Source organism: Nipponia nippon, unplaced genomic scaffold (assembly GCF_047370975.1).
Source record: "Nipponia nippon isolate SJK-2023a ecotype South Korea unplaced genomic scaffold, ASM4737097v1 scaffold_8, whole genome shotgun sequence".
Lineage (NCBI taxonomy): Eukaryota > Metazoa > Chordata > Aves > Pelecaniformes > Threskiornithidae > Nipponia > Nipponia nippon.
The window spans coordinates 39,991,584-40,010,285 of record NW_028262402.1 but is presented as its reverse complement, the minus strand read 5'-3'; the positions used below and the strand labels follow the sequence as shown (position 1 = coordinate 40,010,285).

At 41.5% G+C, this 18,702-nt stretch overlaps 1 protein-coding gene across 2 annotated transcripts in view; it reads left to right on the top strand.

Annotated features, from left to right (window-relative positions):
* The window catches only part of ADAMTSL1 (ADAMTS like 1), a 198,882-nt gene that overhangs the window by 104,497 nt on the left and 75,683 nt on the right, over positions 1-18,702 (top strand). For both annotated transcript variants that reach the window (XM_087742441.1, XM_087742442.1), the window contains 2 exons: positions 10,197-10,498; positions 15,432-15,561. In XM_087742441.1, coding sequence (XP_087598567.1) covers positions 10,197-10,498; positions 15,432-15,561 — 432 coding nt within the window. The remainder of the gene's footprint in view (positions 1-10,196; positions 10,499-15,431; positions 15,562-18,702) is intronic.

Sequence of the window (18,702 nt, the reverse complement as noted above, 5' to 3'; positions counted from 1 at the left end):
GCGGTAAACTTCCACATAAAATTGGTTTGGGTGCCTCACTATTAATAGTGGTTTTTGTTAATGTCTAACTTTAAACAGTTATTCATTTTAGGTCTTGGTTATTAGATTGAAAAACTGTATGTAAAGACATAAAAAAGGAGACAAACCATTCAGAATTCACCAAGATACAATCAACGATCAACTTCAATGCCAGTTTTATAGCATCACTTGTCCTCGTTCAGCTGTGTAGGGATTTCAAATACACCAGCTAGTTGAAAAGCTAGGTGTATTACATGATAATGCACCTTTTGGCCTATGTTTCTGCAGCTATGCATGACCTACCATGCTGACAGATGTCGGGCTGTCACCCATATGTTTTGGCTGATGGATGATCAGTTCAGAGTGTAGGTGCATGCTAGTTTGATAGTCAGAATGGTCAAGAGTTTTTAAATGTTGGACCAAGCACTAGCTGCTGTAAGACAGCGTGTAATGTGGCCAGCTATTTTGCTGACTGTGAATTTGAGTAACTAGAATATGACCATCAATTTCTTACTGTCTTACGCCTAAGTGTGTTGTAGTGTGTTACTTTGCTGTAAATATTTTCCGAAAACATACCAGGGGTTGTAAAAAACAATTTTAATTGCTTGCTTCCCCTCCTCTGAGGAAGCCATTTTTTTTCTCTGATTCAGTAGAGCGGAGCTGGCTGAGCAGGGTTTGAGGGTGAGAGTTGAGCTGGGCAGTCAGGATGGGCTTCCTTTGAGACCCCACTCTTCCACTCAGCAGGGAGGGAATGATGGGCAGAGGAGAGGCACCATGGAGTGGAAGGGGAGCAGCTGTAGAGCAGGAGGAACAGCTGAAGGCCTCCAGTGGCATGGTGAGCTAGGTGCTGAAAAGGCAGCATTGTGTGCTCATCAGCATGTTTGCTTGAAGTTGGAGTAATGGAAGTTTCTTCAGACAAAATATACTGATGTGATTTTCCTACTTGCTTTGTATTGGGGCAATAATTACCAGTTTCATGACTGCACTTGGGTAGATGTCAGTAAGGACTCATTCTTTTTCTGCACACCTGAGGCTCTTCCTGACCTTTCTTATGCCACCAAGTCATTGCCTCCATTTTCCTCTACAGACAGGGTTGTTCTTTGTAGCCAGCAGACCATTCTTTCCCTACCACTGTCACCCTTTCTTCCTTATCATTCTTCAGGCAGAGAAAGCAAACCTCATCTATAAGCAACTCTATTGTCCTTCTGAAACTTTATTTTTGATTGGAAGTTTAAGCTAAAGCTGAAAATTTTCAGCAGATTTCTTCTATGCACTGAGTTAGCATATTTGTGACTCTGTATTGCTGACTTGTGACTTTTGTGACTTTCTGTTGAATACAATTTTTGTTATGAAATTGCATACTACAAGTTATAAAGTTACACTTTTTCATTTTTTTTTTATGTTGTCCTTCCACCTGTAATTTGTGATCTCTAACATGTGCTGCTAGAGCAGCAAACGCCTCATTTGTATTCCATCTGCGTGTAGTGCTTCCGTTATTTATTTCTTCAGGAATTTCTGAAGGAAGCAAATCTTACAGTTTAATTTTATCTGTATATGTCTATCTGTCAGTTGCCTTCCTCTTCTCTCAGTAATGTCTGAATTTGTTCCTATTAACTGAATTTGACAGAGGTATAAAGTTGTCACAGAGAATTTTACCCCCCTGTCAAATTTGGTTGACATTCACCAGGAAATTCAGTGGTAGTATTTTCCACTTGTTTCACTGAACTAAATAACTAGGTAGAAAACTGACACCCTACAATTCCCCAGCTGAAGGAAAGGTTTCTAAAGGAGTTCAGACCTTAAAAGATACCGGAGAATCCACTTGGGCACTCAGCCTTCAAATATAAATCCATGTTAAATCCATCTTCATCAGTTCTGCCTCCCAAAGAATTAATCATAACCAGGTCAGCCACTTGAAGGCTAGAGGGGATAGTTATGTTTGTGTTGTCTAACCTGCTGCACACCTACATGGGGTCAATTAAATATTAATTTCTGACAGAACTACTATGAAATACTCCAGGTTGGTAAGAAAGTATTGTAATCTTTGTTAGGACAAAGGTTTAAGGTGAGAAGTCCTTGCTGTCCTACGTTGTTGTATATATTGTTCTCCTGTTGCTGTCCAACTCTGAAGTGACCATTCACCAGGCCTTAGAAATATGTTATCTGAGGGAGAAGCCACAGTATCTTTCTGTTTGACCTCTTTTACTGGAGCTCATTACACCAGCACAGCATGACAGCCAGAGTCAGAAAGAGCAGCACACATGATTAAAAAAGCATGGGTTTTTCTATGTATAATGAGATAGGTTTTATGGGTGGTGGAGGGGTTGTTTAAAAGATTTCTGTCTCTAACTCTTGAAAAATGCTTTTGTATGTTAACACCATACCCAGCTTTTAACATACTGCCATAAATAACCCTGGTGCTAGCCATAAAAAGAAGACGGGGCAGAAAGAGGGCAAGCAATAATATCTGGATGCCAGATGGCACCATGGTAGTGATGGGACCAGTTAAGTAAAAAACAAAAGGAAATTCCTGACATGCATCAGTAGTGGGGACAAAGCCCTCAGGGAACTGGATATGGACAGAGAGGCCAGTGTGGCAGAGTCACCCAATATCTCTTTCTTACTTTTCAGTAGGTATTTATGTTTCCAAAACATGTAAGCTATTTTATTTTGGTTTTCCCTGTTAAATAGTTTCAATCATTATGTTTGTACCTGATTCACGGGTAAATGAGAAATTTTAAAACTTCCTACAAATGTTTTACTTTAAAAACAAAGCATGTTATGATTATTGGATTGCCAAAAAAAGTAGTGAGGAAATACACAGATACTAACTGCTAGGCCATTGCTTGTCCACTTCAGTGTCATGCAGGGAAGAGGAAGAAGGAAGTTTAGGGAAACTTCTCCATATTAAGATCTAATGGCAAAAAAAATTAAACTATATATGTAGTTGGTCACAGGGAAGATCAGCAGCGCAGCAGCCTAACATTAGGTAATGATTTCTATCTATTCATTTAAGGAGTCCCTTTAGACAGTCACCACTAATTAGGATTTATGTGTAATATCTATACAGGGCAGAAGCAGTTATCTTTCCCTGGGGAGAAAGGCAGCAGTGAATTTATGGAGAGCACCAACAGAATAGAATGATTTGACACAAAGCTGAAGGAAAAGATCATATTCAAACTAAACTGAAGAGAAACTATAGAGGGACAGATTGTAATCACTCAGATTGGAATTGGACCTATCCAGCTGGTTCTGGTGCCATTACTCTTACAGATGGGGCCCTAAGATTTTATTGACAGCTGGTCATGACCTCTGTTTCACTTCTCTGAACAATGGCACCAGCAGCTACACAGTGCTATGTGTGAGCATCCTGTGGTGTTTTCCACACCTTAAAACCTATGGAAAGGTGGCCTCCTCTGGAGAAAAAGGTTTGCATTTCAGCTCAAGACAAGGAGTCTGGAAGTCTGAGCTCAGTTCCTAGTTCTATCACAGAAAATTTCTAAGCCTTTGAACAAGCCACTGAACATTTTATTTCACCAGTAGTATCTGATTTTAGATACCTTAATGGATGTGTGTCTGTGCCTTTGAACACTCAGTCTTACTGGCATGTGCAGTTCTCAAAACCATGGATTTACCCAACGATGGATTAAAAAAAAAAAGCATTAGGCAATAAAAATTAAGAGCAGTATGTAATTAAGTAACAGTGAAGAAAATAAGATATTTTGCTCCATAGCTCAAAGGACATCAGTCTGTATACATGCAGTTTTTTTCCTTCATAACACACATTCTAGGAACCCAAGTCCTAGACAGAAGAGGCTGTGGCTATGTACATCAAATGTTCTGGAGATCTTCACAAAACTTGGCAGCGCTCTCCATGGGTCTCACCCTGAGCCCACTATGGTCTCCTGTGGAAGGTCTCCCAGTACTGAGCATTGAGTCTGTGATTCTCTTCTTCTGACTTCCCCAGTTACGTATATGTTGCTATAAGAAGGGGAATATACAGTAGTCCTTAGCTGTGCCCAGAGTTTGAAGGAAAAAATGTCATTATCCCAAGACTAAGTACTGCCATTGTCACCGCTGTTCTCAACTTAAATTTTGACATCACTTTTGCTACCTTTATATGCAAGTGTTCATTGCATAGCACATTTTAGTCTACAAAAGCTGGATTTTTAAATACATTCCCTTTACAAAATTTAAAAAGAGGAAATTTATTTCTAAAACACTAGACATACTGTTGTCTGAAAGGGGCATTCTGATGTGTGAATGTGAATAATATCTACAAATGCAAATAGTCCTTGCAAAATTCAGCTGGGCAAGTGGTATCTACCCAGTGTTCATGTGTGGATGGAATTCTGTGGACAACTGCAATTCACTTGTACTTGCAGGTCCATTGGATGTGCAGCCTGAAGGCTGGACTGTTGTGCATTTCACAGTTTGGCCAATATTTTGTATTAAGTGCTTTACATACACACACAGTAAGCTGGGTTTGCTATCATATTAAAATGTCCTTAAAATATATTTTCAGTGATTGCAGTACACTACAAAAGCAACAAGCCAAAACGAGCTCAGTACCATGCCTGAATGATTCCTGCAGAAGTCCATCAATGTCAGTGGCATTAATTTTCTTTTCCTCTGTTCCTAGAACACATTATGCAGCCCAGTGTAGGCTAATGTGCATATCGCAAATGGTGTAACAATAGTCCCTTCAGCTGAACGCAGTCTTGTGCGAATTGTGAAACCTCAACAGCTAGCAAAAAACACTGAAAAATACAACGCCTCTTTTAAATCCAGAAGTTACTGTTTTGCAAGGGTGTTCGTATAATGGGAAAAGGTTGCTCGTCCATCACCATAAAAGTACCCACAGGTCAAGGAAACAAGTATAGGCATTTGTGTACAAGCACCGTCAGTTTTTAACCCCCAGTTTTCTTTGGAGGCTTTTCCACCTTTCATTCCAACCCTTTTCCTTTTCCAGCTTGAGAGCACTGCTGCTCACAGAGATGCCTGTTTGGGGGGGTGACATGCAGAGGGACCTTTCAGCCATCCCACAGCTGGGTGCTGTAATGTAGTCAGCGCTCCAGCAGTTGAGTAGCAGCAGACACAGTTAAGTCAGTCATAACAAAGCATGATAACAGTCATGATTTTCCCTCCTTCCAGTTTTCACTTCTCCACCTAATAGTGATCTCTATAAAACAGGAGCAAAAGGCTCCTCTTTAAAATATTCATCAGATCTCTCAGAACACACTGCTGTGTTTTTCCTTTGGGGAAGAAGCATTGTCGTGTCTGCTGTGCAGAGGAATAAAAGATGATCTTTGATGGAATGGCAACATGCTAATCACTAAGAAGTATGCTAAGAGCTATGAAATAATGTAATCTCTTTGAGGCAAGAGGGACTTTTTTATTTTTCATTTGTACAGCTATTAGCACAATTGGGTTCTGACTGTCAGCTACTACTGCAGCATTACTAGAACTAGTTATTGCCTTTGTCTTATTTATTAGGGTTGTTATTATAGGGACTATTATTATGGTGAGATTTAATTAAACAACATGCAATGACAACAGAAACACCTCCATCATTTCCTGTTTTCTAAAAAACCTACTTCTCAGTAAATCTATTCCACTACTTCCATTTTCAAAGAAGACCCAGATGTTAGCATATAGAAAAGCACAATGCTGTGCAGTGGAAGGTACACCATATGCAGAACAAATAACTTTAAACCCAGGGAACTGAGTGCTTATTATTCACATACTTTTTGTGTTCTGTGGTCGCCATTTGCCAACATTTATCATTAATGACCACACAAAGATATTTGAAAGCCTTTGTAATTTCCTGGGTTTACGATGGTGGAAAATTCAGAACCATTGTATATTTGTGTTATACATTCACATTACATAAATTTTCAGTATCTACTGACAAGTCCTATATGGAGATTTTGTTTGCAGGGACTTCTTGTTTTTTCCCCCCTTTTTTCTGCTTTCAACTCTTTTGATTCTACCAATTCCCTCTTTAGCAGCCAACAGTTATATTAGAATTAAATTACACTTCCAAATTTATCACTTAAAATGTAGAAATTTGGCCTAGAAAGCTGAATAAAATATAATTTCCTGAAGGTATTCCAGTGTTTTCATTATGAGTTGCTGACTAGGCTAAAATAATATAATATCATAGAATCATAGAATCATAGAATCACTAAGGTTGGAAAAGACCCTTAAGATCATCGAGTCCAACCGTTAACCTATGTGGCATTTATAGATGAAGTCACTTTTCAAAAAGGATCCAGTCTGCTTTAATAATGTTCTTACTTCCCTTTGTGTTCTGTCTCTTCTGTTCCTGTGTTTGTATGTGTGATATACATCATATGTAAATATTCTGAGTATATGAAGTATCTCTTTTTTTCTAAATGAGTAATTTTAATACCTGGCAAAATATCATCCCTTTTGGTTTGGAATACAGCAGCTCTTCAACAAAGCAAAGTTACACAACAATTTACAACATTAAAAAAGGTAAGGAAGACAGCTTGTTATGAAGACCAGTGCCCTTTTTTCATAACCTGATTAGGATTTCTACCTCTTAGTTTGTCAAGTCAAGAAGCTATACATTTAAACTAATCAAAATATCTAAGTCACAGTGGCTGACATGGACTGTTTAATCTGTGACAGGGGATTTTCCACATCAAAATAGTATTGTAGCAGTTGCAGTCTTAGAGAAAACAAGATGAGTGGCCCACCTGTACTGTTAAAGACTATAATCCTTTCAAAATGAAGGTTATCATCTTTGAAACAAGACTGATCTTTTAAGATAAAATGTCACAGAATAGGGAAATGGAATCACTTTGCATCATTAGTTTCTCAAAGGCTTTGCTCCAAAAAGAAATCTTGTGGTCTTTGTAGCAGCTTTATAAACAGTTTCACATGTTCCAATAATATATAAAATCCATTTTTTTCCTTTCTATTACTTCCTGTGTACAGTGCTAGTAGTGGATATCAGGTTTATAACAAGATGTTATAAACACCCACAAAGAGTAGGTAAAGAGATGTACACTCTCTGCTCTAGGAGACGATGCTGTTCCAGTCAGGGATCCTGGTACGTACATGCTGGGGGGGAGGGAGGCACCAGGTTCCTTTCTTGGGTTTGGATTCTTTTTTTAACCCTAAGTGAAGGGAAAGTCCTTTTGTCAACTAGAGAAAGTCTGGGGATGAAAAAGAGAAGTGCATAAAAATACTTTCAAAGATGATGATCACAAAACTAAATATCCTTTTTCTTCCTATCAGACTGTTCATGGGATTCTCAAACTGAGAAATGAGTTTCCTATAGCCCTGAGTAGCCCTAACCTATGGAAGAGGCAGATATGTGTATTGCCTTCAGCCCTGGGCAAAGCTGTCCAAGTCTGGTATGGCCTATCTAAATAAAGACCAAAGAGAGAGGAATACTGTCAGTGATAGCCATGTTTTAGTCAAAAATACATCCTGTAAACTCTGATTTATTTGATCAATTCAGCTAATGCATATGATTAGGTGCTGAAAGACCTAAATTTCTGTCAGGCAGTTGACCCTATCACAAAAAGATTTTGGTTCATCAGATTAGCACTCAAAAATATCAGTAAAAAAACCCAACTTGCTGAGTTTGAAGGAGCTGACAGGTCCTAAACGCTTACTGTTAATGGGATAGTGTTATCAATAGGGATTGTTCCTGTGGGATTCTTAAGGGATCAGTGCCAGATCCAACTACTAGCTTTTCTGTTCCAGCCTTTGAAGTATATCTACAACCACTGCCTTAGAATTTGCCTGTGGCAGAAAGTTTGGCAGAATGACCAATAGAGAAGACAAGACAGTCAGAAAAAGCTATCTGAATCACCCTGTAACCTGGATTCATTACTGCAGTGCTTTAATACCACCAACATCAGGTATCTAAGCATAAGTAATGCAGGTCATAGAGTACCCTGGAACCATTGTTTCCAGAAAGATTTAGGAATTAGCATCAGGCCCAGCCAGCATGGGTTCATGAAGGGAAGATCCTGCTTGACCAGCCTGATCTCCTTCTATGACAAGGTGACCCACTTAGTGGATGAGGGGACGGCTGTGGATGTTGTCTACTTGGACTTCAGTAAGGCCTTTGACACTGTCTCCCACAGCATTCTTCTGGAGAAACTGACTGCTCATGGCTTGGATAACTTCACTCTCCACTGGGTTAAAAACTGCCTAAACAGCCGAGCCCAGAGAGTGGTGGTGAATGGAGTCAAATCCAGTTGGCGACCAGTCGCGAGTGGTGTTCCCCAGGGCTCAGTACTGGGGCCAGTCCTGTTTAATATCTTTATTGATAATGTAGATGAGGGGATTGAGTGCACCTTCAGTAAGTTTGCAGATGACACCAAGTTGGCTGGAAGTGTTGATTGGCTGGAGGGTAGGAAGGCTCTACAGAGGGATCTGGACAGGCTGGATCAATGGGCCGAGGCCAACTGTATGAGATTCAACAAGGCTAAGTGCCGGGTCCTGCACTTGGATCACAAGACCCCTATGCAATGCTACAGGCCTGGGGCAGAGTGGCTGGAAAGCTGCCCAGCGGAAAAGGACCTGGGGGTGTTGGCTGACAGCCGCCTGAACATGAGCCAGCAGTGTGCTCAGGTGGCCAAGAGAGCCAATGGGCATCCTGGCTTGTATCAGGAATAGTGTGGCCCACACGACCAAGGAGGTGATAGTGCCCCTGTACTTGGCACTGGTGAGGCCGCCCCTCACTACAAGAAGTACATTGAGGTGCTAGAGCATGTCCAAAGAAGGGCAACGAAGCTGGTGAAGGGTCCAGAGCACAGGTCTTACTAGGAGCGGCTGAGGGAGTTGGGGTTATTTAGTTTGGAGAAGAGGAGGCTGAGGGGAGACCTTATTGCTCTCTACAACTACCTGAAAAGAGGTCGTAGTGAGGTGGGTGTTGGTCTCTTCTCCCAAGTAACAAACTATAGGACAAGAGGAAACAGGCTCAAGTTGTGCCAGAGGAGATTTAGATTACATATTAGGAAAAATTTCTTCACAGAGAGAGTGGTCAGGCATTGGAACAGACTGCCCAGAGAAGTGGTACAATCACAGTCCCTGAAAGTATTCAAAAAACGTGTGGATGTGGTGCTTAGGGACATGGTTTAGAGGTAGACCAGGCAGTTAGGTTAACAGGTTGGACTCGATGATCTCAGAGGTCCTTTCCAACCTTAACGGTTCTATGTTTCTATGATAGATGGACATGAGCTCAGCCAAACAAGGTGTGTTACTTTTAAACAAGGTGGTAATGATGTGGAATGGAGTTGAATGTGAATGTTCTTCTTGATGTTACTTTGAGTAAAATGCTAGGCCAATTTCCAGTACTGATTTTTTTTTAAGGTGTTGAAAAAGTGGTGACAACACAGAAAAGTGAGAAATTATTCCATTGTTCAGGAAAACAAACAAAAATATAATTGAATTCAGTCTGTTTTACTTGTTGTAATGATGGCTGTAAGGTGCTTTTATTAAAGTATGTATGGACTTTCAGAGGCAAAAATTTGGAACATGTAAGGGTTCCTAATCAGTGAGACAAGAGCAACAGGCAGAGAAATCCAGAATAGAAATGGAACACTGGTTTTTCGTTGAGAAGGGAAATTAAAGGCCGGGGGGGGGGGGGAGTGAAAGCACCTAAAAAAATAGTGGGTTCTTTATCTTTTTTATGGCTTCAAATTAAGGCTTAAAAATGGTTACTGCAATACAGAAACAATGGCTGAAATTATTTTCCCTGTAATACTGCAACTAGATGATAACAGCAGCCTGTTCAATACTTACGAATGACATAATTGTGATATCAACTAAGGCAAAGGTGATCTAGGTTGAATACTAGCAAAAAGTAGCTAGTGGCATCATTATGCACATTGGGAGATTGCAGGATGCCTTACACTGAGAGGTTTTAGGATAAAGACAGGTGCTCTACGCATGCAGCTTTCTTCCTGGATATAAGGAGACCCTCCATATTAGTACCTGAGAATCCTTCTGCTGTTGTCATTGAGTTGTCAACAATACGTCATGGCTTTTATGTGTATTTCATAACAGCCCTATGATGAGGTGAAGCATTTGTTTCTCATTAAACAGAATTTGGCCTGGACAGGACTATACTGCTTTTGCTTGTGTGGCTATTTGTGGACATAACTTGCCTTGTTCTTTTCCTCTCACAGGTTTATTCCTGAGGCTTGGTCCACCTGTAGTGTCACCTGTGGAGTGGGCAGCCAGGTGCGGCTTGTGAAATGTCAAGTGCTGCTCTCTTTCTCTCAGTCTGTGGCTGACTTGCCCATCGATGAATGTGAGGGTCCCAAACCTGTGTCTCAGCGAGCCTGTTACAGTGGTCCCTGCAGTGGGGATGCAACTGAATATACCCCAGAGGAAACTGAACTGCTGTATAGCAGCTTGCAGGAGTTTGATGAGCTCTATGACTGGGAATACGAGGGCTTTACGGAATGTTCAGAGTCCTGTGGAGGAGGTAAGTGCAAAATGTTTATGTGCTGGATTTGCTTTCCCTTGTCAAGTGTGTGTTTTGCAGTTAACACCCAAGGACATGCTGCTTTGCTACAGCTATTTACAATCATAGAATCATTTAGGTTGGAAAAGACCTTTAAGATCATTGAGTCCTACCATATTTGAAAAGGCATGGATGAAAACAGTGAAAAAAAACCCTATATGTGCAACATATTTTAGCCCAGGACTTTCAGGGTCCATGCTCAGGCTGTCACCAAGAGTGATCAATGTATCACATATTTCTGTTTCCTTGTGTCAGCTGATCACTCAAAAGGCACTCATGCAAAAAAGCTGAATGTTAAAGTGGTCTGGTGACATAGGCTAAGAATCATGGGTCATTTTCAGTTTTTATCTCTTGATTTGTATTGTACAAGTATAAAAATGTGGAAGTAAATTGTCCTCCCATAGCAGATGCACTAAATTACTGAAATTCTAAGTGTTCAGCAGGTTCCGTAACTCCTATCACTAAGTGACATTAGCTCCAATCCCAGTGCAAAAGAAAACATGGTAAAAAAGCACTAATGGTGTGATTGTCTAAAACTCCACTTGGAGTTTCTGAAGGCTTGCCACTTGGAGTTTCTCAAAGTTAATCAAGGTCTCAGGTTCTACATGTTATAGAGTATTAATGCACAGCTCTCCAGTATCCTTTTTTTCCCCATCATTTTGTCTAACTAGTTCTGAGAAATATGTCCACTCCAGTATTTTTTAAATTAAACTTAGACTTCTCCAGTTGCTGTCTTTTTACATTACAAGTTTCACGCTATTTAAAAAAGGATTACTATAGATAAAAACAGAATAGATACTGTAGAACTGGAAACCACTCAGCACTTTATGAATGGTTAATAGTGTGATCTGTACAGATTCACCAGTAATCAGCTACAAACTTAAAAAACACACTTAGCAGAAAATAATGCAAAGCTTTTCTATGCTTACTTCTACTTACTTCTAGCTTGCTGATAGTAGTCAGTGTTTAGAGCAGGTCACAAAGAGTTGTCAGACCACTGCCACTACTGCTTTGTTTCCTACATAAAAAATATGACACTAATGTATGCTAAGTGGTGACGAACGCTGACTTTACAGGAGTATCTGTCATATATTGAGGCTACTAGTGAGCAGTAACAATTTGTCACACTTACACTGTGAATACTGAAACCTGAATAGCTTCTAGAAATATCCTTTTGAAGTCATTTCTTTGAATGTAGTGATTATGTGTGTATTTTTCAAATATAGCTCACAGAGACTGATATGATAGAGACATTTTGCTTTATAAATTTAATCTCCTTCAATTTGCAGGAAAAATTGTTAGCCAAGATTTCTTTTTGTCTGACGTCAACTCCAAATTTTCCAGATCAGCAGATGCTAAGTCAGATATTTTTGTAGCCATAGGTGCAAGACCATTCAAACTGATTTTATTGTTTTTGGAGTCTCAAGAGAAGAAACTGGATAGATGCAGAAGTAACCTTTCACCTCCCAGAAGTAGCAACCAGAAGGAATTAGTTAGTCATTTGGTCTGCTGTTAGTGGCTGCATTTCCCAGAGCTGTCATCAAATATCATGTAACAATTATTCTATTCTGGCAGATATAAACATAGAAAATCTCATTTGATGGTATTTTTAAAGTGAACTTAAACTGCCTAGATCTGTGTCCCACCCTTACACCCTTTTATATTGTGATTTCCTATTGAGAACTGATTTCTTTTTTTCAGGGAAAGCAATTTTAAAGCAGACAGGTTTTTGTTCTGGTAATATTGTGCAGTAAATAATGTTTAGAATTTGGTTACTTGGCAAATAAACTTCCTGAAGTTCATATACTTTTTTAATTATCTCTGTACTATGGAACTTCTGATGGATAATCAAAGGTCTTTGTATTCTCTAAACGTTCAGTGATCCATCCTTGATTTAAAGCTTATAAGCGTATGCCACATTGACCTATCAAAAACAGAGGGACAGATGTTATCAATATGCTGAGACACATTCAGTGCAAGATTCAAGGAGAAGCTGAAGAAGGTGATTCTGACCACATTTGTTTGCTGCTGGAGCAAGCCAGATTTTTTTTTTTTTTTTTTTTTTTGTCGCTGGCACAGCTATTAGAGCCAGAAACTTCTGTCGATACATAGTCTAGCAACCACAGACTGGTTAAATTCAGGCAGGAGCCTTTTTCTTCAATACCCATGTTGTCAGTAAAGATTACTGGTCCTACGGGTACCTTTAAAAGGTAAAAAGTTGTAAGAATCTCTGAAAAGAAATTATAATGAGCAGAGTAGGATGCTGGTAGGATAGACTAAAATAATTGGAAATACAATCAGAGATGACTTAGGTGACAGGAATAAGCATGGGGAATGAACTTACTGGGAGGTTTGGAGCAGGTTGAATACTGAAAAGTGAAGAGCAGTAGTATCAGAGCTTGGCTATATGAATTTGATAAAACAAAACCATCAGTCTGAGAAATGGAGAAAAGACTGAATTCAAGACTTCGCAGTCAATCGCTTTTGGATAGTCACCACAGAAACAGACAATGCAAAAACTTTAAGGTAGTTGATAATCATTGGTCAAGAGCTCATTAGTGACACACTTCAGAGAGGAGAAATTGAAGTTCTGGAAGTACACTTAGTTTATAAAATTTTGATCTGAAAAGAAAAACATCCAGCACATACAGATAGTGAGTGAGCTGTATCCCTAGCAAACAGAATGATATCACCAGCACGTGGCAGGACTCAATGGTTTCTTTCCACAGAGTTAAGAAGGGTACTTTCCTGGTTTCCATACCTCTGGATTAGCAATCCTTCTCTCCTGGCTTCATCAGATTGGTCTTGCTCTCAGGCCTGCACAAGTGATCAATGAAAAATAGAGTAATTTGAACACAGTGCCATTTCCCATCAGGTGGAGAACAACCTCTGTTCAGCAGCCAGGAGCAGTCTGTCCTGGGGAATCCATATGCCTCTGCTGTACACAATATGATAACATGCTCAACAGAAGAATGATTGTGATGGAAAGATACTGAACATGACAGGGTAGAGAACCTATTGTTTATGTATATAAATTTCATCAGTTTCCTTTCCTAGAAATAAATCACTACCATTTGTTTTATTCTTTCAATGGGCTATCCTTTTTACAATTTTTTTAAGTCTTTTGGGAGATTACTTGAGTAGCAAAATGGCTCGAAAATATGGGGCCACCTTGTAAAGAAGGAAACACACAAAAATGATGGCTACCTTCAGGGACTTTGGTAATTTCAATGTTGATGTCTATGTCCAAAGATGTCAAACTTCTTTCTTTTCTTCAGCACCTTGAGTACAGTGGAGACACTGACTATCCTTGTTTCATAGGCATGCCCTGAATAGGCTTGCACACATAGGAGCCAATAAATTGTTCAACATGCCACTATGCTGTGGGCCTCTCCTCAGCATGTACTGAGAATAAGGGGAATGAATCCATGAATAATTTCAGGAGTACAGGAACTACGATGAGGTGCAGAACTTTGGTCCTGTTGAATAATATGATGTCATTGTTTGCCTAATGACATGTGCTCTGGCATTAGAAACGGCAAAAGGTATTGTCAGTTCTGTTACACTGCTGTTGGAGCTGTTCAAGCTCTTCCAATGCTATTTTTTTTTAAATGTCAGTGTCTTCAAAAGATAGTGAGATATTTTGGAAAACTGTTGTTTTTGAGAAGATGATGCAATTGTTGTGAGTTCAGCTAGTCTTTTCCTAACACAGGAAGCAGGGATGAATGTAAAAAGCATACTTCCACTTTGCTTGAACCACTGTGGATTAGATCTTTAGGAAGTTCAGACCAATTATTATCCTCAGACCCCCTGGGGAAGAAGTAGATCCTCTCTCATTAAGTACTCTTTCCTATGGCACGTAGTGTTGCAATCCCTGATTTTCTAGCTTTCTAACATTGTGATCCAAAACAACTGTAATATTCCCACCTTACTCACAAGAAAAGTGAGATGGAGTAACTGGTATGTCAAAGAGTACATAAGGAACTTGGTATCACCAAGGATTTCCTGAGTTAAAACATAGTTGTCAAATCCTCCAGCTTCTCTTTTAGTCCCAACAGCTACCCTTGTTTCTCTCCCAGCTCTCGGATACACCCTGCAGGTTTGCATCTTCAGTTTAGGTGCAGGTCTGTTGATGCAGAAGAATAACTGAGAGCATCTGAATTGTCTGGCCTTGTTTTACTTTACTTTTGCATGTATAGCAATCATATTGTTGCTTAAAATATAGCGTGCCAAAGTCAAGGCCATCTTCACACCTTAGCCTGCTTGACTGACAAATAAACAGCCTCATTGCACTCAGTGAAAGGATGAGTCACTAGAGAGCACTGGACAATTTTCTGTCCAGGGAAGGTAAGTGGTGAATGAACCTAGGGACTTTTCACTGCAATCGAGACACCTAGTGAGACTGAAAGCAAGGGCAAGTAAAAGCTAGCATCCCATGTGGTGTATTGATCAGGTCATCTCCCAGCTGGCTGGGAACCAGGATACGAAAGGTGCAGTAAGCAATGTATGACTGCGTCTGAGTTAGAGGAGTTACAGATGAAGGCTTTTCCCAACAGAAGGGAGAAAAGGAATTGTGATTTTCCCTACTTGCTCACGTATGCTCTACCAAGAAACATCCCCCTTTGGTAGACATTCATACCATAGTCCTCAAAGACTGTCAGGCAAAGCGCTTGGATGTGGACAGCAAACCCCTCACCGACGTGCGGGAAGCAGTCTCCTCGCTCTCTGCAGCCGGGGCTGCACCCCTTGAGTTGGCAGCCCTGGGTGTGAGGCTATGCTTCTCCACATGCAGCAGCCCCAGTGCAGCCCTGCTAGCCCCACCAGGCCCGTCTCTGCCCTCGGCTGCCCCTCCACGTATGGAAAGCTGGTTGTGACCATACATTGTTGTGTGCAGGTGTCCAGGAGGCTGTGGTGAGCTGCCTGAACAAACAAACCAGGGAGACCGCAGACGAGACACTGTGTGTAACCAGCCGCCGTCCTCCACAGCTGCTGAAAGCCTGTAGCCCGGACCCCTGCCCCCCAAGGTAGGCTTCTTATATCTTATCACCAGGCATACATTTTTTTCCAGATTTAAGAGAGATGTGATCACTAATGAAGTTGAGAAACTGATCTTCAAGTTCCCCATGAATCTGAGACATTCAGTGCCAGGGATGCTTGGATCTGGACATTACTGAAATGACTCCTGAAGTACAAGAGTAAAACACACAGATGAGAGCCTAAGACAGCTCCCCAGGTTGCAGTACCACAGACTCAGCTGTCCGGGCTCAGCAGATCTGTGTCACTGCACCTAGTACTCCTTTTAACTGACGTGAAGTGAGCAGAGGTGATGTGAGTGAATAAAACTCTGCTGCTGCGTAAAGTAGCAGATCAGCACTGCGGGTCATTGTTATCGCAGGTGTGGATACCCAGGCCAGGGCTCTTTGGTCTTGTCCAGACATCGTTTAATGCATTTTGAGGAATTAATGACAAAAGCAAAACAAATACACAAGTGTCGGTGATTGTAGTCCAGTATGTTGCCCAGAGCCATTTAAACAACACTAGCAGTATGAAAAAAAGAATTTTAAATAACTTGGGACCCCAGACTCAATGGCCTTTCGGTCTGGAGGCACGCACTGCCTCACACATGCTCTTTCTCAGACTGCAGGGGCTTACAGCCTTTTCACACCACAGTCATATTGACCGAGAAGTGCAAAGCGGTGGTAAAAGCAAAGGGCAAACTTCAGACCTCTTGCCTATTCAGGTCCTGCAGGCAGCCAATTTATGCATTGGCTTGACTTTACCCAGAGTGGTGTCAAGTTTAAGGAGACTTCTCCAACCTCCCCTCTCACAAAAGGTTTTGCAGAACCTGTTCCTCCCTGGCCTCAGACAGCTTCCACAATCCCAACCCTAAAAACAGCAGATCTTTGTCTGCAAACATTTGCATCTGTACCTTATATGAGAGAAAATAACTGTTATGAGGTTCCCTTGGTTTATTTAGACCTGGGCCTGTCAAGTCTTCAAGATGTACTGTATACATATTGTCTTTATTCCCAGCTGTACACAGGTGCATTTAGTCTCTTCTGGTAGTGTGGCAGCTTTGAAATACATTGATTTATAACTTTGGACTATTTAAAACACTCAGTGCTTCCTAGGTGGTAGATATTCCCTAGAGCGTGTGTTGGTAGGTGTATGTATTCTTTGTATGACAGCAGGCTACACAGAGGTATATCATTATGAATATTAGTAAATTTTGGGCACACAGAGAAGGTTCCCATTAAAAATCAAATATGACATCAAATATGGCCAGTATCCAAGAATGATAAGGACAGAAATAATGTTTTGAATGGATGATCAGGATTTTCAGTCTGTGACAAGCAGAGCCAAATAGGATGACATGTTTCACCAAAGCATTACAAGAATTGCATATGAGGATATCACAACCCTGACTTTGTTAAATTGTCTGTATTGCTGGCAATAACACACAAATATTATATTAATGCTTGAAAATGCAGTTGAATCTGGCAAATCAACAAATGGTTACAGGACTGGTGCCACAGCCAGGAGTGTGGCTACTTAGACCATGGGACTCACTTTGAGAAACCTGGTCTGCTAGGGGCTGATGGGGTCCATCTGTCAGAGAAGGGAAGAGCATCTTTGGTCATAGGCTTGCCAAGCTGGTGAAGAGGGCTTTAAACTAAAATTGCTGGAGGAGGGGAACCTCAGTCCCATCCCACTACCAGTTTAATGCCAGTGCCAGCAGCAGATGCCCAGAGCCTGGAGAAGTATTACAGGTCAGCAGGAGAGCACCTGAAGAGCAGCGCAAAGGAATTCCAGCCACTCCAGCCAGCTTCACCATGGGCCCATCTTGAATGCGTCTATGCAAACACATGGAGCATGGGGAGTAAACAAGAGGGGTTAGAGACGTGTGCACACCTACAGGGCCATGATCTTATTGGCATCACGGAGACATGGTGGGATGACTCCTATGACTGGAGTGTTGGAATGGAAGGATACAGGCTCTTTAGGAAGGACAGACAGGGGAGACGAGGAAGGATTGTGACTCTCTAGGTCAATGACCAGCTGGAGTGCATGGACCTCTGCCTGGGGATGGATGAGAAGCCAACTGAGAGCTTATGGCTCAGGATTAAAGGGAGGACAGGGACAGGTGACATTATAGTGGGGGTCTGCTACAGGCCACCTGACTAGGAAGACTGAGCAGATATAGACAGATAGGAGCAGCCTCACGTTCACAAGCCCTAGTCCTCATGGGGTACTTCAACCACCCTGATATTTGTTGGACGGACAACACAGCGGGGCATAAGCAATCCAGGAGGTTCCTGGAATGCGTTGATGGTAACTTCCTTTTCAAAGTGACAGAGGAGCCAATAAGGAGAGGTGCTATGCTGGACCTTGTTCTCATTAACAAGGAGGGGCTGGTGGGGAATGTGAAGCTCAAGAGCAGTCTTGGCTGCAGTGACCATGAAATAGTGGAGTTCAAGATCCTTAGGGCACGGAGGAGGGCGCACAGCAAGCTCACTACCCTGGACTTCACAAGAGCAGACTTTGGCTTCTTCAGGGATCTCCTTGGTAGAGTACCTTGGGATAAAGCCCTGAAGGGAAGAGGGGCTCAAGAAAGATGGTTAATATTCAAGGATCACCTCCTCCAAGCTCAGGAGCAATGGATCCCAACAAAAAGGAAGTCAGGCAAAAACACCAGGAGACCTGAATGGATGAACAAGGAGCTCCTGGACAAACTCAAACAGAAAAAGGAAGCCTACAGAGGGTGGAAGCAAGGACAGGTATCCTGGGAGGAATACAGAGAAACTGTCCGAGCAGCCAGGGTTAGGAAAGCTGAAGCCCTGATAGAATTAAATCTGGTCCGGGACGTCAAGGGCAACACGAAAAGCTTCTATAGGTACGTCGGTGATAAAAGGAAGACTAGGGAAAATGTGGGCCCTCTTTGGAAGGAAACAGTAGACCTGGTTACCCAGGATATGGGGAAGGCTGACGCACTCAATGACTTTTTTGCCTCTGTCTTCACCAGCAAGTGCTCAAGCCACACCGCCCAAGTCACAGAATGTAAAGGCAAGGACTGGGAGAATGAAGAACCACCCACTGTAGGAGAAGATCAGGTTTGAGACCATCTAAGGAACCTGAAGGTGCACAAGTCCATGGGACCTGATGAG